General features: G+C 43.0%; 1 protein-coding gene and 1 long non-coding RNA gene across 11 annotated transcripts; both read right to left on the bottom strand.

Annotated features, from left to right (window-relative positions):
* Positions 1–1,102: 1,102 nt before the first annotated feature.
* LOC123128033 (uncharacterized) lies at positions 1,103–6,331 on the bottom strand. Of its 2 annotated transcripts, none has more exons than XM_044547935.1 (4): positions 3,033–6,331; positions 2,497–2,879; positions 2,221–2,391; positions 1,103–2,029 (listed from the first exon to the last, which is right to left on the bottom strand). In XM_044547935.1, exons 1-4 carry the CDS (start codon positions 4,096–4,098, stop codon positions 1,985–1,987), a joined length of 1,665 nt encoding a protein of 554 aa, XP_044403870.1. In that variant the 5' UTR covers positions 4,099–6,331; the 3' UTR covers positions 1,103–1,984. The 2 variants fall into 2 exon arrangements, with proteins under 2 accessions (XP_044403870.1, XP_044403869.1); XM_044547934.1 differs by having other exon boundaries at positions 1,103–2,106; positions 3,033–6,328.
* A 1,223-nt stretch (positions 6,332–7,554) lies between these two features.
* LOC123128034 (uncharacterized) lies at positions 7,555–13,376 on the bottom strand. 9 transcript variants are annotated; one of them, XR_006462906.1, is made up of 6 exons: positions 11,995–13,376; positions 11,142–11,295; positions 10,762–11,008; positions 10,348–10,441; positions 10,040–10,106; positions 7,555–8,976 (listed from the first exon to the last, which is right to left on the bottom strand). It is a non-coding gene; the product is annotated as an uncharacterized lncRNA (long non-coding RNA). The 9 variants fall into 9 exon arrangements; XR_006462900.1 differs by having other exon boundaries at positions 7,555–7,758; positions 8,864–8,976; positions 10,040–11,008; XR_006462903.1 differs by having other exon boundaries at positions 7,555–7,745; positions 8,864–8,976; positions 10,040–11,008.
* Between the last annotated feature and the right edge of the window lie 660 nt (positions 13,377–14,036).

Raw genomic sequence — 14,036 nt, 5'->3', positions numbered from 1 at the left:
TTACAAAGTTTGGTACATCTGACAACCACATACATATATCTGGCTCAACCAAACTCGCGCCAAATGACGCTAGCTTATGGGCAGCTACATTACAGGACCTGGGACACCAATTGATAAAAGCAGACTGAAAATAGTACAAGAGTTTAAACTTTGCTTCTCGAAACAGGGCACCGAAAACTGAATTATCGTAGGCGTCTCCGTCAATAGCTTGTTTCAGCACCAATGCATCCGTTTCGAAGATTACATTCCTGCATCCCAACTCACTTGCTCTCTCCACGGCATATAACAGGGCAATTGTTTCTGCTTGAATTGCCTCAGAGAGTCTTGACAATCTCCCTGCCCCTGCTGCTTCTACTCCTCCTTTAGAGTTTCTGATAATGAAACCCCATCCTCCCTTCTTTGTGTCCTTTGTGAAGGCTCCGTCTATATTTATCTTTACATAATTTTCCTCTGGCGGTTTCCAACAACTATCCTTGGTCGTTGTTTTTTTTAGTACATTTCCTCTTAAAAAACTCGTCAGATTCTCTATCATGCTTTTCGAGGGATTCTAGAATTTCAGTTGTACTTCTTATAGCCTCTCCTTTATTAGCTTTATTTCTCTCGTGCCACCAAAGCCACATAAGAATACTTGCTCTTGCACTCTTCCTCTGATCAAGCTCAAAAATTCGAATGAGCACATCTTTCGGACTACAACAAATGCTAAGATTTTCCCTTATATCCTCCATTTGAGCCGTCCTCCATATGTGCTTCACTGGTTTGCATTTGAAGAAGGTGTGCCCTCCATCCTCGTCAGTACGTAAGCATACTGGGCACCATGGGTCTGCTTTAACTCCTCGCTGAATTAGTTTTTGTCTCAATGGCAGACTGTTTCTTGCCATTCTCCATAAAAAGTGCAAGATTTTTGCCGGTAGCGGAAGCCTCCATATTTTCTCCCACTCATAGGGTAAGTGGTCAGCTGTTGTGCCAGATGCAGAAGCAATACCATGGATAGACTTCCTTGCATCTGTTTCAATGGCCACTCGATAAGCTGATTTCACAGAGAATAAGCCCCTTTTATCAAAGTGCCATGCAAGCCAGTCCTCGTTTCCTTCGCTGATTGGTATTTGCAGAATTTCCTCTGCATCTTTCTCATTAAACGTTTGTTTTATTAGGTCTTCATCCCAATCACCATCTACTGGGTTAATTAGTTCTGAGACTTTGTGGAGGATGACATTCCTTCTTTGGGGAGTGGCAGGTTTTCTACTCTTACCTCGTGGGATCCATGGGTCATTCCATATGTTCACCTTCTCACCATTGCCTATTCTCCAGATTACACCTTCTCTTAGCAGTTGAACTCCTTTAAGGATGCTTCTCCACGAATAAGACATGCCATCCTTTGGCACTGCTCTAATAATCTGACCTGATGGGTAGTATTTCGCAGATAGAACTCTAGCGCAAAGAGAGTTGGGCGCATTTGCTAACCTCCATGCTTGCCTCGCTAACATGGCTCTGTTAAACACATGGAGATCCCTGAAACCTAGCCCTCCATCCTTCTTTGGCAGCATCATATGTTCCCGACTAACCCAATGGATTTTATGTTCTTTGTCCATATTACTCCACCAGTATCTGCAGATCATCTCACTAATCTGGTTACATAAAGTCTTGGTCAGATCAAAACATGCCATTGCAAAGACCGGGACTGCTTGGGCTACGGCCTTTATTAGAATCTCTTTACCCGCCGTTGAGAGCATTTTTTCTTTCCATCCTTGAACTTTCCTCCAAATTTTGTCTTTGAGGTAGGCAAATGCCTTTTCTTTTGATCTTCCTATGTACGCTGGCAGCCCTAAATACTTCTCTGTTCTTGCCTCCCTTGTAATATGCAATGCTGACATGATCATATTCTTCTGCTGATGCTGGGTATTCTTGCTAAACATTATGGCAGATTTCTCCTTATTGATTACTTGACCTGAGCAACCAGCATATGTCTCCAGGATATGATTTATCTCTATTGCAGTCCTATTTTCAGCTTTGAAGAGCAGTAAAGAATCATCTGCAAAGAGGAGATGATTAATGCTTGGAGCTCTTTTGCATACTTTGATGCCTATTATTTTTCCACGTTCCTCCTTTCTGCAGCATTGATGAGAGGCCCTCAGCACAAATAAGAAATAAATATGGAGATAGAGGGTCTCCTTGTCGGAGACCTCTCCCTGGGATGATTACATTCGTAGTATCATTATTCACCTTTATTTGATAACGAACCGTGGTGACGCAGTTCATAATGAGCTTGACCCAGGAAGAGTTAAACCCCATCTTTATCATCATGTCCCTCAAGAAAGTCCATTCAATTCGATCGTACGCCTTGCTCATGTCGAGTTTGAGTGCTGCAAAGCTGGCTTTCCCTCTTCTTTTATTCTGCAAGAAATGAGTCAGCTCATATGCCAAGAGGATGTTATCCGAGATCATTCTCCCCGGAACAAAAGCACTTTGATTCGGAGAGATAATATCAGGTAATATCACCTTTAGTCTATTGGTCGGCACTTTAGAAACTATCTTATAGACTACGTTGCAGAGGCTTATGGGTCGGAGGTCCTTCAAACTCTCAGGTCTGCTTACTTTTGGAATAAGCACCACCATTGTGTCATTCCACCCCATCGGCATCTCTCCTCCCCTCAGTATCCGCAAAGCTTCTTGAGTGATCTTCTCCCCTACTATGTGCCAGTAGCGCTTGTAAAATAGGGCCGGCATACCATCAGGGCCTGGTGCTTTCAAGTCCCCTATTGCGTCAAGGGCTGCTCTCACCTCATCTTCAGAAAATTCAGTGCACAGAATATTGTTCATGCTTTGGTCCACTCTTCTTCCTATGCAACTTAAAGCTTCTTGGCTACTTCCTTCTGCCTGGGCTGTAAACAGAGACACAAAGTAGTCATTGATTAGATTTTTTAAATTCTCATCGCCTTCTACCCAGTCCCCACTATCATTTTTTAGCCGGCGGATTGTATTTCTCTTCTTTCTTTCAGAGGCGAAGGCATGAAAATACTTTGTGTTTTTGTCACCTGATTTAAGCCAATTGACATGTGAGCGTTGCTTCCAATAAAGGTCTCGTTGATGTTCCAGGCGCTCGAGCTTCTCACGTAGGAACAATTCACGAGAGACTTGTAGAGGGGATATTGCACTTCTTCTGACTTCCTCCAACTCCCTCTTTAAAATCTTCAACCTCTTTTCAAGATCGCCCAAGATATTTGTACTCCAGTTTTGAAGCTCACTAGCCACCTTTTGAAGGCCTTGAATAATGTTATTAGTTCCTTGTGCCATTGTCAACTTCCAGGCATTCTCTATGATGGTTTCACAGTTCTCTTCTTCCACCCAATTTGCTTCAAATCTGAAATGTGGAGTGCCTCTTCTGCTTTTAAAATACCTTCCTTCAGTTTCCACTATGATTGGTCGATGGTCGGAATGTCGGGGATCCCCATTTATTACCTTGAAACCAGGAAAACGGTCACACCACTCCATATTTGCCACAGCTCTATCCAGCCTCTCCTTAATGTATTTTTCTGCCGAATGGCTATGATTTCTCCATGTGAATATATCCCCCTCATAGCCCAGGTCCTGCAAACCACATTCTTCAAGAGTTTCTTTGAATTTGTCCATGTGGGCTTGAATTCTTGGGGGGCCACCTTCTTTCTCATGGCCATACAATATTTCATTAAAATCTCCAACACAAATCCAAGGTCTTTCAAGCTGGGCACTCAGATCCCGAAGCAAATTGAAGGTCCTTTCCTTTTTGTCACTTGCTGGTTCGCCATATATACCTGTAAACCTCCATCTAAAATTATCGTATTCAATTATCTCAATGTCTATGTGGTACTTGGAGAAATTGTGAAGCTCAGCCTTCACTGTATCCTTCCAAAACATTGCTAGCCCTCCACTTTTTCCTTTACAGTCTTTTATTACCATTTCCTTCATACCCAACACCCATTTAAAATGCTTTATTCTCCTCTCATCCAGTTTGGTTTCGGACAAGAAAAGAATATCTGGGTCCTCCCGCTTCTGGATCTCCAGAAGCCCTCGGACTGCCGGGCCGTTACCCAATCCCCGGCAGTTCCAAGCAATGAGTTTCATTTTTCCCTGCCGGGCTGTCCTGGCAGCCCAGCTTCCTTGTCTAAGTTATCTTTGTTTGGAGCTTCTTTCCCTACCACTCCATCTGTTTTCTCAACCTCCATCCTTACTTTTTTCGCCAGATCATGTTCCCCGTCAATCTCCATGAGGTCCGCCCCTCTTTTCTTTAGTGGTGACTTCAACATTTCTTGAGTTTTTGCCTCTGCTTGCCTCTCTCTGCGTTTGAAAGTGCCTCTCATCTTTTTGACATCTGGCTTTAGGTGTGTGTAATCAGGTTCTATGTCACTTGAGGATGACCCTACTCTCATTGGCTCTTTTGCTGTTTTCTCCAAGTTCTCCTCCTTTTCCTCTGCGCGCTTCTCTGTCATATTTTGCTCTGCCTTCGCTTGTGTTTTATGTTCGTCTACAGCGAATATCAACTTTTTACTCCCTGTTGTCGCTGTTTGCTCCTCTTGTATAAATTTTTGAGGGCTTGTGACTTCCTTCACATCTCTTTTTTCCCTGTCATCATCTCCCCCAGTTGATATAGTTTTCCTCCATGATGGGCCATCACTTCCCTGCCCACTACCGCTACTTCCTGCACTGTTACTTCTCCAAAAACTGCCTTTATCACTTGATCCCCTGCTTTTCTCTTCACTGGAGCTCCCTTTGTAGATTGTTGCACGCAACCATGGACCATATTGCCTCTCTCCTTCTCGTCTGGCTCTCGTTATGCAAGCTTTTTCGCCGTGACCAATGATCCCACAATTGTAGCAGAAGTCCGGTAAATGTTCATATTCAAATGAAACCATCTTCTTCTGCTCCTCCATTTTTCCATTTTCTCCTCTTACCATTTTTTCATCTTTTTGGTTCTGCTCATCCTCATCATCATCGAAGGTAATTCCTCTCATCAGTGGTACAGTGATGTCCATTCGTACTTTGATCCTCATAAATTGCCCAAATGCAAAGCCATTGTCATCCAGATCCATATCTAATACTTCTCCGATTTGTTCCCCAATCAGAGCCCCTGTTTCTCTATCCATCATCCCCATTGGAATACCATATAGCCTAACCCATATTGGTATCATCTTAAATTGGTAATCATCTATAGTTTTATTTGGTGCAAAATCTTCCACCACTAGCAAGCTTTTATTGAAAAACCACGGTCCATTATCTACTGCCTTCTTTTTCCCCTTTTCTTCACGGAAAGAAAACAAGAACCGGTTCTTACCAAGATCTTTACACTCCAAACCAGAGAAGGGGCACCAGACTCCAGCCAGAGTCTTCCCTAGATGTTCGGCTTTCGCCGGTCTATCCGACAACAGTTTCCCCACTGCCTGGAGCTTGCCCACTGTCATGAAGTTTGCATTTTTCCCGATTTTTACCACTTTCCTCTCCGCCTCCGAGAGCTGCAGACCCTTTAATTTTCCTTCCACTCTAGCCAAAGATGGTATCATCTCACCTCCCATTGTAGCCTCGGATAGCAGCAACCTCTGGCTGGACGTCACACCACCTACTCTGTCTTTCGCCACCACACTTCTCTCCAATTGGTTTGACAGCTCGACGAACTGACGACAGAGCTCGGTCGCGAGCGCAACTGCGGCAACGGCCTCGGGTGCGAGTAGAGCAAGCTGCTTGACCAGGACCTCCGCGGCGGCGTGGCGCCGTGGTCAGAGGAGGCGCTCCTGGACGAGTGGCTACGGCTGACGCAGCCGCTTCTGCTGTCGCTGGAGCTGACGCTACGGCAGACGGAGCGCTAGCCCAAGCCCGGAGTGGACGCGACGGACTCGGGCCGCGCGGAAGTAGGGCGATGCTGGGCGCGTCGGTCGACAAACTCCTGCTGGTGCCGGAAGAGCTTGAATCGCTCCTCACCTCCGGCGGATTGCTGATTCGAAGCTGATGACAGAGAGCTCTTTTGGATTTTGGGGACACAAATCCTTCCCTTGAAACTCTGTCGCCTCAAGCTCTCTCGCCTCAGATTCAGCACGTAAGATCTCCCTCACGGCTCTAGAGTGGTTGAGATTGATGAGAGAATTGGTGGATTATGCAGAACAGCGATTAGATCGCAGAAAAAACGGGAGCAAGAATGTGGGTTTTGTGGATTTTGGGCTTAGATTTGAGCGGCGAGGCTTGCCGGACAGGAGCACGGTGGAAAGGCCACGAACTCGCCAGAAGCGGCACAGACACCGTCACGGACTGGCAATGACAATTTTTGCTTCAACCGTTATCGGTATTTGCTATGACCGGCGATTGGAATTGCTACAACCATTCATGTCGATGTCGCGACCTGCGGCCCACAATAACGACGACAATGATTTTGCTTCAACCTCTGTCAGCTTTTGTTACGAGCGGCGATGAGAATTGCTACAACCATTCTCACGTTGATGATGTGACCCAGGACGGCGAAAACAATGGTTTTGCTTCAACCTTCATCGACTTTTGCTACGACCAGCGATTAGACTTGCTACAACCATTCACGTTCACAATGCGACCCATATGGCGGCGGCGGCATTTTTGTTGCAACCGTCATCTAATTTTGCTACAACCATGAAGGAAAGTGCTACAACTGGCAAGGCCGGGAGCTGCAACCGGCACATGCGGTGGTACAACCGGTGGCAATTGTTAAGTACCTTTACTCTTAAGTATGAGCTAGCAGCTCTCTCTTAACAGAGTAACAACAAGCATGTGATTACACATTCTCCTCGTATGTACATAGCTCAGGACTCGTATACAAAATAGATGTGTTATCCTCTCTGTTACTTTCCCAACCCCTATTACTCATTTCATCTTATTTCTGATGGCAAAGCACATATACAACCTCGTAGATAGAAAAACAGGTATGTCATATAGAGATAAGAACACACCGGAGATTTATGTGGACATGGTGCATTTTCATCAATAAAGTTACGGAAAGAAAGAGAATAGCTCAACCAGAGATTTGCAGAAAAGATATTAGCGGATACAAAGGTCGTATGTTGTGTCTGGGTGAGTCGGACAATGTTTCAAACATTCAACCGATGTTGGACTTGACGGGATAGGCATCATGCTTTAAAAAGGGGTCACAATCTAGCGTGGATGAAATGGTGCCTGATAATCCTGTGCACTTGTCCTCTGAAGTGTAGGTGTAGCAGGCTAACATGTCAAGGAGAGAAATCAGCATCAAGATGAAACCTACATCATCTCTCAAAGGAAACATGAACAAAATCATGATGATACAAATAAGATCCCTCCAGTCAGGTGAACACCTTATTTAACTATATGTATTCACACTCAGAGACTCCTACAAAGATATATACAGATTCACCAAATGACCAAGAAGTGATGCTAAAAAGACACGCCAGCGAGCACAGAAATTTGAGTTACTCAACAAAACTCGACGAAAAGACAGGCCAAGCTTCCAATTTCAAAACTAATTGAAGTGATTCTAAAAAGACACGCCGTAACCCATACCGAGCTTCCAATTTCAAAACTGCCTCAGAATCGATGGAAAAACATGATATTTTTTTTCAAATTCCTTGAAAAATATATTTGTTCTGTAATTAGTTCTCATACAACTCAGTATACGTTACACGGTATGGTTAACCTTCCAACTTTCGAGGGTAGTGACGAAAAGTCGTGGTACATCTTCAGCTCCACCCCCAGTCATGGCGAGCTTGCTGTCATCTATGGAGCTGCACATGGTCTCTTGAAACATGGTGTGAATAAAAAATCAGAAGGTGAGAACAAGTATTAGCTGCAAATAATCTATAATTAGGTGCCCATGCGTTCCAACGGGGCCATAAATTTTCAGTGGTTCAACATCAATTGTGTCAAACATATCCCTCATAATACTATCCAATTTATTTTTCAAACATCGTAGCTTTAAGGAGTTGCACACTGAGTAATAAAAATTGAAATAATATTTAATGAATAAAAATATATAGTTTTGAGAATGTCCCTCATTATACAAGCATTACTGAAAACCAGGATCTTATTATCGGTTGGAAATTCTTGTAATACAGTCTTGACTGAATGAAGTTATCATGGCTCTACTTTTGGTAGATTCTTGATGCCTTCTACAAGATAGCATGTGACTATATAGCTTGATGGTTCAACAAATGATACCGACCAGGCTAATTAATGCAGAAACTACATCAAATTTTCTCACGAGAACTGGACCCAAGTACACCATATAGGAAATCAAAGGTAAACTCTATATGACCAGCAATAACCGATGGAAGGATTTCCATCTAATTCAGCCACACACACCACTTAGCAAAGACCTCAAATAAAAGCATGCTAGAAACCTACTTATAATTGTAATGAAATGCACATGTACTAAAACTGTGTACCAAATTTACATGCACATTTATTCTCTAGACATATCATTCTACTCCCTCTGTTTCTAAATATAACTCTTTTTAGATATTTCAACACATGCTACATACGGATGTATATAGACATATTTTAGAGTGTAGATTCACTCATTTTGCTCAGTATGTAGTCCCTTATTGGAATCTCTAAAAGACTTATATTTAGGAACGGAGGGAGTAGTTTCTACAAGAAAAGGGTAAGTTAGTCTAAGAATAATACACCATGACCAAATCTTGTCGGAATCATTTTTATTTCAAACTATCAAGTTACTTTCCTCTTGCATTGATGAACACAAATATCACACGGATGGCCCGCGGACACAGCATATCCGCACAGGCGACCCGCATCACACCAAGCCCAACACAACAGGACACACCCTGCAATGAACAGAGGAATCTAATGGAGAATCAGCAAATATGATACCCCAAGATCTTACCTGACATATCAAAGGCCACCACGGAACCAGCATCATCCAAGCGAACATGAAAGCCATCATCCTCAACGCTCCTTTATTTTGCAGGACAGGTTTTGACACATCATGAGGTGTCTCTGTAAACAGAACAAGACCAAGATCAACACATCACACCACATGCCTGCAAAATTCGGAACAAGCAAATCTAATTCAAACAGAACAGAACGAGGGCCATCTTATGCTAACTATTCTGAAACAAGTCATCATTTGAAAACAGGTAAACTTCTTATGGTGCATCACGTCATGTTGACTTCACTCTGACAGTAAATAGGAACATAAATAAAAAAACTGTGAGGGCACAGGAGAGATTGGGGGGGGGGGGGGGGGGTCATCGTCGACCATGGCCAGAGCCGGGTAAGGTCCCGCTCTGCATCCAGTAACGTCCATGACGCCGTCTGGTATTACACGAAAGCTAAAGAAATGCGTAAGAAACAATACTAAGTTCAGCAAAACGGAGCTAAAACACTAAATTAGTAGGTCCTTCTTTACACAAAAGCGTAAAAAGTGAGGCAACATACATATTAAACTTGCATGCAAATATGTGTAATAAGAAAGATTGCATTTGTAACCGTCTAGAGTGGTTCGACATTTTTTAAATCACCTCTTTCCTTTTGTTTCTAGTTAGTCCTCAAATCCATATATACAACTTGTACCCAAAGCATTTATACATCTTGTACGAAATATTAGAAGGCTAGATCTTCTACCAGTTCTATATGGAATTTTGCAAGACATGGAGCTCAGAACAGATAGCAGCAAGAATAGGATATGCAATTAGGCATTTAGATAGTAGAGTTGTTATTAAATCAGTTGTGATACTCACTACTCAGAACCTAACTAAGAACTGCAGTAACTGATCCTAGCTAGGCTAGCCTTTTCCTAATGATATCTTATTATTAAAAACTAAAGCCTTCTCCAATAATTGCAGTAACTTGGTCATCACAGCCACATTCTTAAATCAGATACATACTTTTACGGTTGATTTAACTATGATGATGCAGTGGACACTCCGCACTTAACAACACAAGTTAAGCATAGGAAATTAAACAACTCGGTTACTTGACATGCAGCGAGAGAAAAGTAAATTCACCAGTGAGCGAAGGAGAAACTTTGGACCATAAATAATAAAGAACAAACATATACCATAATTCCATGGGTTCAACTCGTCGTCACCTTCTTTCGGAGTTCAGACTCCTCAAATGTGTCATTGCTGAGGCATGGGCAGGTTAGATAAGACATCAAAAGGAGGATATATTGTGAAAGAATGAGAAAAGAGTGCATACTTTTCCTCTGTACAGAATCAATTGCATAAGAGATGAAAATACCGATTTATAACTTTCTCTCCATGCTATTAAATAATAAATATAGATGTACCAAAGATGCAATTCAGAGAAGGAAAACTGTAAGAAGAACACAGCTGCTACGACCACAAACTCTCCCGTTTCACCTACATGATGTGCGTCCACTCCCACAATTTTCCCCTTACTCTGGTGAGGCCGTCGTTACCTCCAAATGTTAGGTTGCCATCACGGATAAATTGGCATACTGCACACAAACATATGTGATAAAAGTTCCCGTGATCTAACAATACAGAGATAGAGCAACATGGAAAATAAAATATCATGTTTCTCAGCTTCAAACATCTGCAGTTTAAAAAAATGGTGATAGCCGTACCACATTTTTCAGACTCACGTCCATATTGAAAATAATTCATGCATTGAGGAACACCACAGAAAGTAATTTGGAATGCAAGAAAAACTAACAGCAAGCGACGGCGACATGGATGCCACTGACGCATGCACGAAACAGTCCCAACCATGCACAGCTTGCCAAGAAACTTTCTGTCAAAACCAGGGTGTTGGTACCTTGAGCAACGACACGCTTTGATTGGCAAGTGCCCAATCCAACTCCTTGTGGCCACCTCGGCCGCCGCATGGACGCACGCCCCTAGAACCTAGGGGCGTTCCGAATGACATCCTTCCCACTTCCCGAGCAAGATGGTCAGCCACCGTAGCTTCTCCATGGCGAATCCTTTCAAAGGCGCTGCCGACAACGTCGTCCCTATGGCGTTACTCCTTTCTCCTCGTGCCTTTTGCTCCATTTACCTCCTTCCTATGAAATGTTTAGTAACAAGATAATTTCAGTAAAATAGTCAGTAAAAAATAGATTTTAGTACAAGAAAAATGAATATCTTGACAAAGTTTTAGTAGAAATTAAATCTCCATACAGTAAGATATTTCAGTACCTTCTGAAAGAGTAGTACAAGGGCAATCATCCAGGCAAACTGAACAATATCATCACAAGTATGAAGCTGAACCTTTAGTTGCACCAGATGACTACCCTTGTCACCTCAAGATTCAAGCCTCCTCTTATCCTCTTCTCCAACCATGCACTGAAAACTGCACAAAATGCAGAAAATGTACATTAAACCAACCTTCATCAATAGATCTTTTTTGAACGATGGTCGACTCTGTACATGGTCCAGAGATTGGATCATAATGAAAACTAAAATATTGGGTTAGCCTTTCCCATAAGTTTTTTGAAGAAGAAAATCAGAAGCATCAGTACCTACTACATGGAAAACAAATCCCTTTAGAAAAGGTCTGCATGTAGATTATGATATTATCCTAGCTTCTTTATGATTCAGATTTTAACCGTATTCAGGACAATATCAGTGGCATCTCAACGATCTAGTTAAATACCTAGACCAAAACTCAATGAAGAACCACAAATCAGTTGAACCTAAACATGAAAATTTGGAACTCGCTGACTTTATGTCAGTCTAGCAGTAATAGTAGTACGAGCTCTGGTAGAAAATGTAACTCGCAAGGTGCATATAGATACGCTGATGTCTTCTTTTTGTTTCGAAGAGAATGCTTGTGAAGAGAAGATACAAAGGATATGATAAAAACATTTTCATGTAATAAAACTGCAGCCAACGAAGTAGATAACTGCATAGGCTATGCACTGTAATCGTGGCAGCAACCCAGCAACAGCAAATACCATATATCAGTTGATAGCGTCAAAAATAACCCAAGAATTACACGTTGCTGGGTTAAGTCTCATCTTCTTCCATATAACAGCTCTGCATAATATACCTGGGGTAAGTCTCATCTTCCTCCATTACCCTGCCGAGGGAAACACCAAATAAAAACTTCTAGACCGTCAGAATGAAGCTTCACCATTACCCTGCCTTCATGCACGACATAACATTAATTTGGCATGTATTATCTGAAAGTCAAACTTACGTATACGCATCTCCTGTAATATTAAAAAAAAGAAATTAGTATCCTTTAATTGTCATAAGGAACATGTATGCAGAGGTAAAAAGTTGTCTGCAGCCAGAGAGAACCATAGAATTATAACCAAAGAATAATTTTGCAATTTGTCAACAATCTCATGAATCATAAAGGATCAATAGCTATACGTACAAAATAAATTGAATTGGCTATAATGCATTCAACATGAAACTAAATGTGCCTGAGATTGGGGACTTATTGGAGATACCAAATCTGATTTGAGCAATAAGGGTTATAGAAGAAAAGATACATAATGTTGACAATAAATTACATGAAACACCAGAAATTTAAACCTGATTATAAGCAGACGCCATGAACAGCATGAATCGAATTCAAGAACAAACCTGAAACTATTTGATGCCAATCAATATCTTGTATACAACATCACGACACCAGAGTCTAATATTCTTAACAATTTGGTCACTGCGGCCCCTAGAGTATGTTGCATCTTAGCGTGCTCACCAACCTTCTCAATCCAGAGCACCTTCTCCGCTGGCGGGTTAGTTAAAGAAATTGAAGCAGCGCACAAGGAAAAAAAAAGACACACTCAAGCAAACATACCTGAAGTCACGACGGCTGTCTCGCTACCCATCTTGTCGTTTGACAACAGCGACAGCCGGAACCTCCATATTGTCCACCTGCAGCGCCCACATCTATTGAAGGAGGCCGCTAGCGGGGGGAATGGAGGGAGGGGAAGGGGGTGGTGTGCACCTACGGGTTGGGGAGGGGAGATCAGCAACAACAACATGGCTAGGACATGGGTGGCTGGTCAAGGGGATGACAGATCGAGGTGGGGACTGGTGGCCATGGCGGCAAACATGACCGAGGAGGCGTGACACGAGCAGAGCAGCGAGCAGCGCGGGTAAGTCAGTGGTGGCAGCGACGTGACCTCTTACGTCAGCGGCGGTGATCCCGTACCGTGGAGGCGACTCCGTACGTCGGCGGCGCGATATCGCACGAGATCCGGCTGTGAGATCGGCGGCGGCGGCTGTGAGATCGCATGAGATCGGGCTGTGAGATCCGGCTGCGTCGGGCCGGCGGAGCAGTAGGGGCGGTGTCGGAGCGGGAGATGGGGGCGGCGGCGGAGAGCGAGGAGAGGGAAGGATAGAGGTCGCATAGGGAGGGGTGGATCGAGAGGATCGGCGGCGCTGTGTGCTTGTGACCTCGAGGGGATCGATAGGTTTTTTTTTTGTTGTGTGTTTTTTTTGCCTGCGGGGTGGGTTAACCAGCGAAAGTGGTGGAACGAAAATAAACCAGAAGAGGTGGGACGAAAATTAACCGGCGGAGACTACCAACTAAAACATTAAGAGTAGAGATGTTGTGTGGAAACACTAAAGATTTGTGAAACTGCTTGCCACTGTCTTATTTGTACCTGCAATTGTGTTTATACAGGACAGAGTTCTGCCGTTTCAGTGGTGCCAAGATATACCCGGGGAATGCATCAGATTCGTCTATTCAGACTCTCGAGTAAGCTTGTGTGCCCATATCGATAGTGCACATGGAATTAAATAAGTAGAAGTTTGCTAAAATTATGCTGCGCATTCTTTGTCTATATCCGAAATCAGGTCTTCCTTTTTTCCAACTCAAAGTGCAAGCGCTATTTCCACAACCATCTTAAGCCTGGTAAGCTTATATGGAATGCCATGTACAGGAAGCAGCACAAGAACGTACATGGTAACAAGCCAATTCCCTTAAATGATATACTCCATATACTTCAACATATGTTTCATAATCTTAATAGTATCTCCTATAGTTACCACACTGTGTTAGTTAGTCTGCTCTTTGTTCACAAGATGAATGATCTATATTACTTAATCATGTGTAATTTTCTTTCCTTTTGC

Source organism: Triticum aestivum, chromosome 6A, assembly GCF_018294505.1.
Source record: "Triticum aestivum cultivar Chinese Spring chromosome 6A, IWGSC CS RefSeq v2.1, whole genome shotgun sequence".
Lineage (NCBI taxonomy): Eukaryota > Viridiplantae > Streptophyta > Magnoliopsida > Poales > Poaceae > Triticum > Triticum aestivum.
This window is presented reverse-complemented; position numbering and strand designations above follow the sequence as displayed.

What these genes read in the sequence shown, in the direction of transcription:
- LOC123128033 (XM_044547934.1), bottom strand. Translation starts at nt 4,098, where the DNA reads ATGAAACTCATTGCTTGGAACTGCCGGGGATTGGGTAACGGCCCGGCA. An exon ending in TGTCAATTGGCTTAAATCAG is followed by an intron (nt 2,880 to 3,032) that starts GTGACAAAAACA and finishes CTCTGTTTACAG; the next exon opens with CCCAGGCAGAAGGAAGTAGC. An exon ending in CGGTTCGTTATCAAATAAAG is followed by an intron (nt 2,107 to 2,220) that starts GTGAATAATGAT and finishes TCAATGCTGCAG; the next exon opens with AAAGGAGGAACGTGGAAAAA.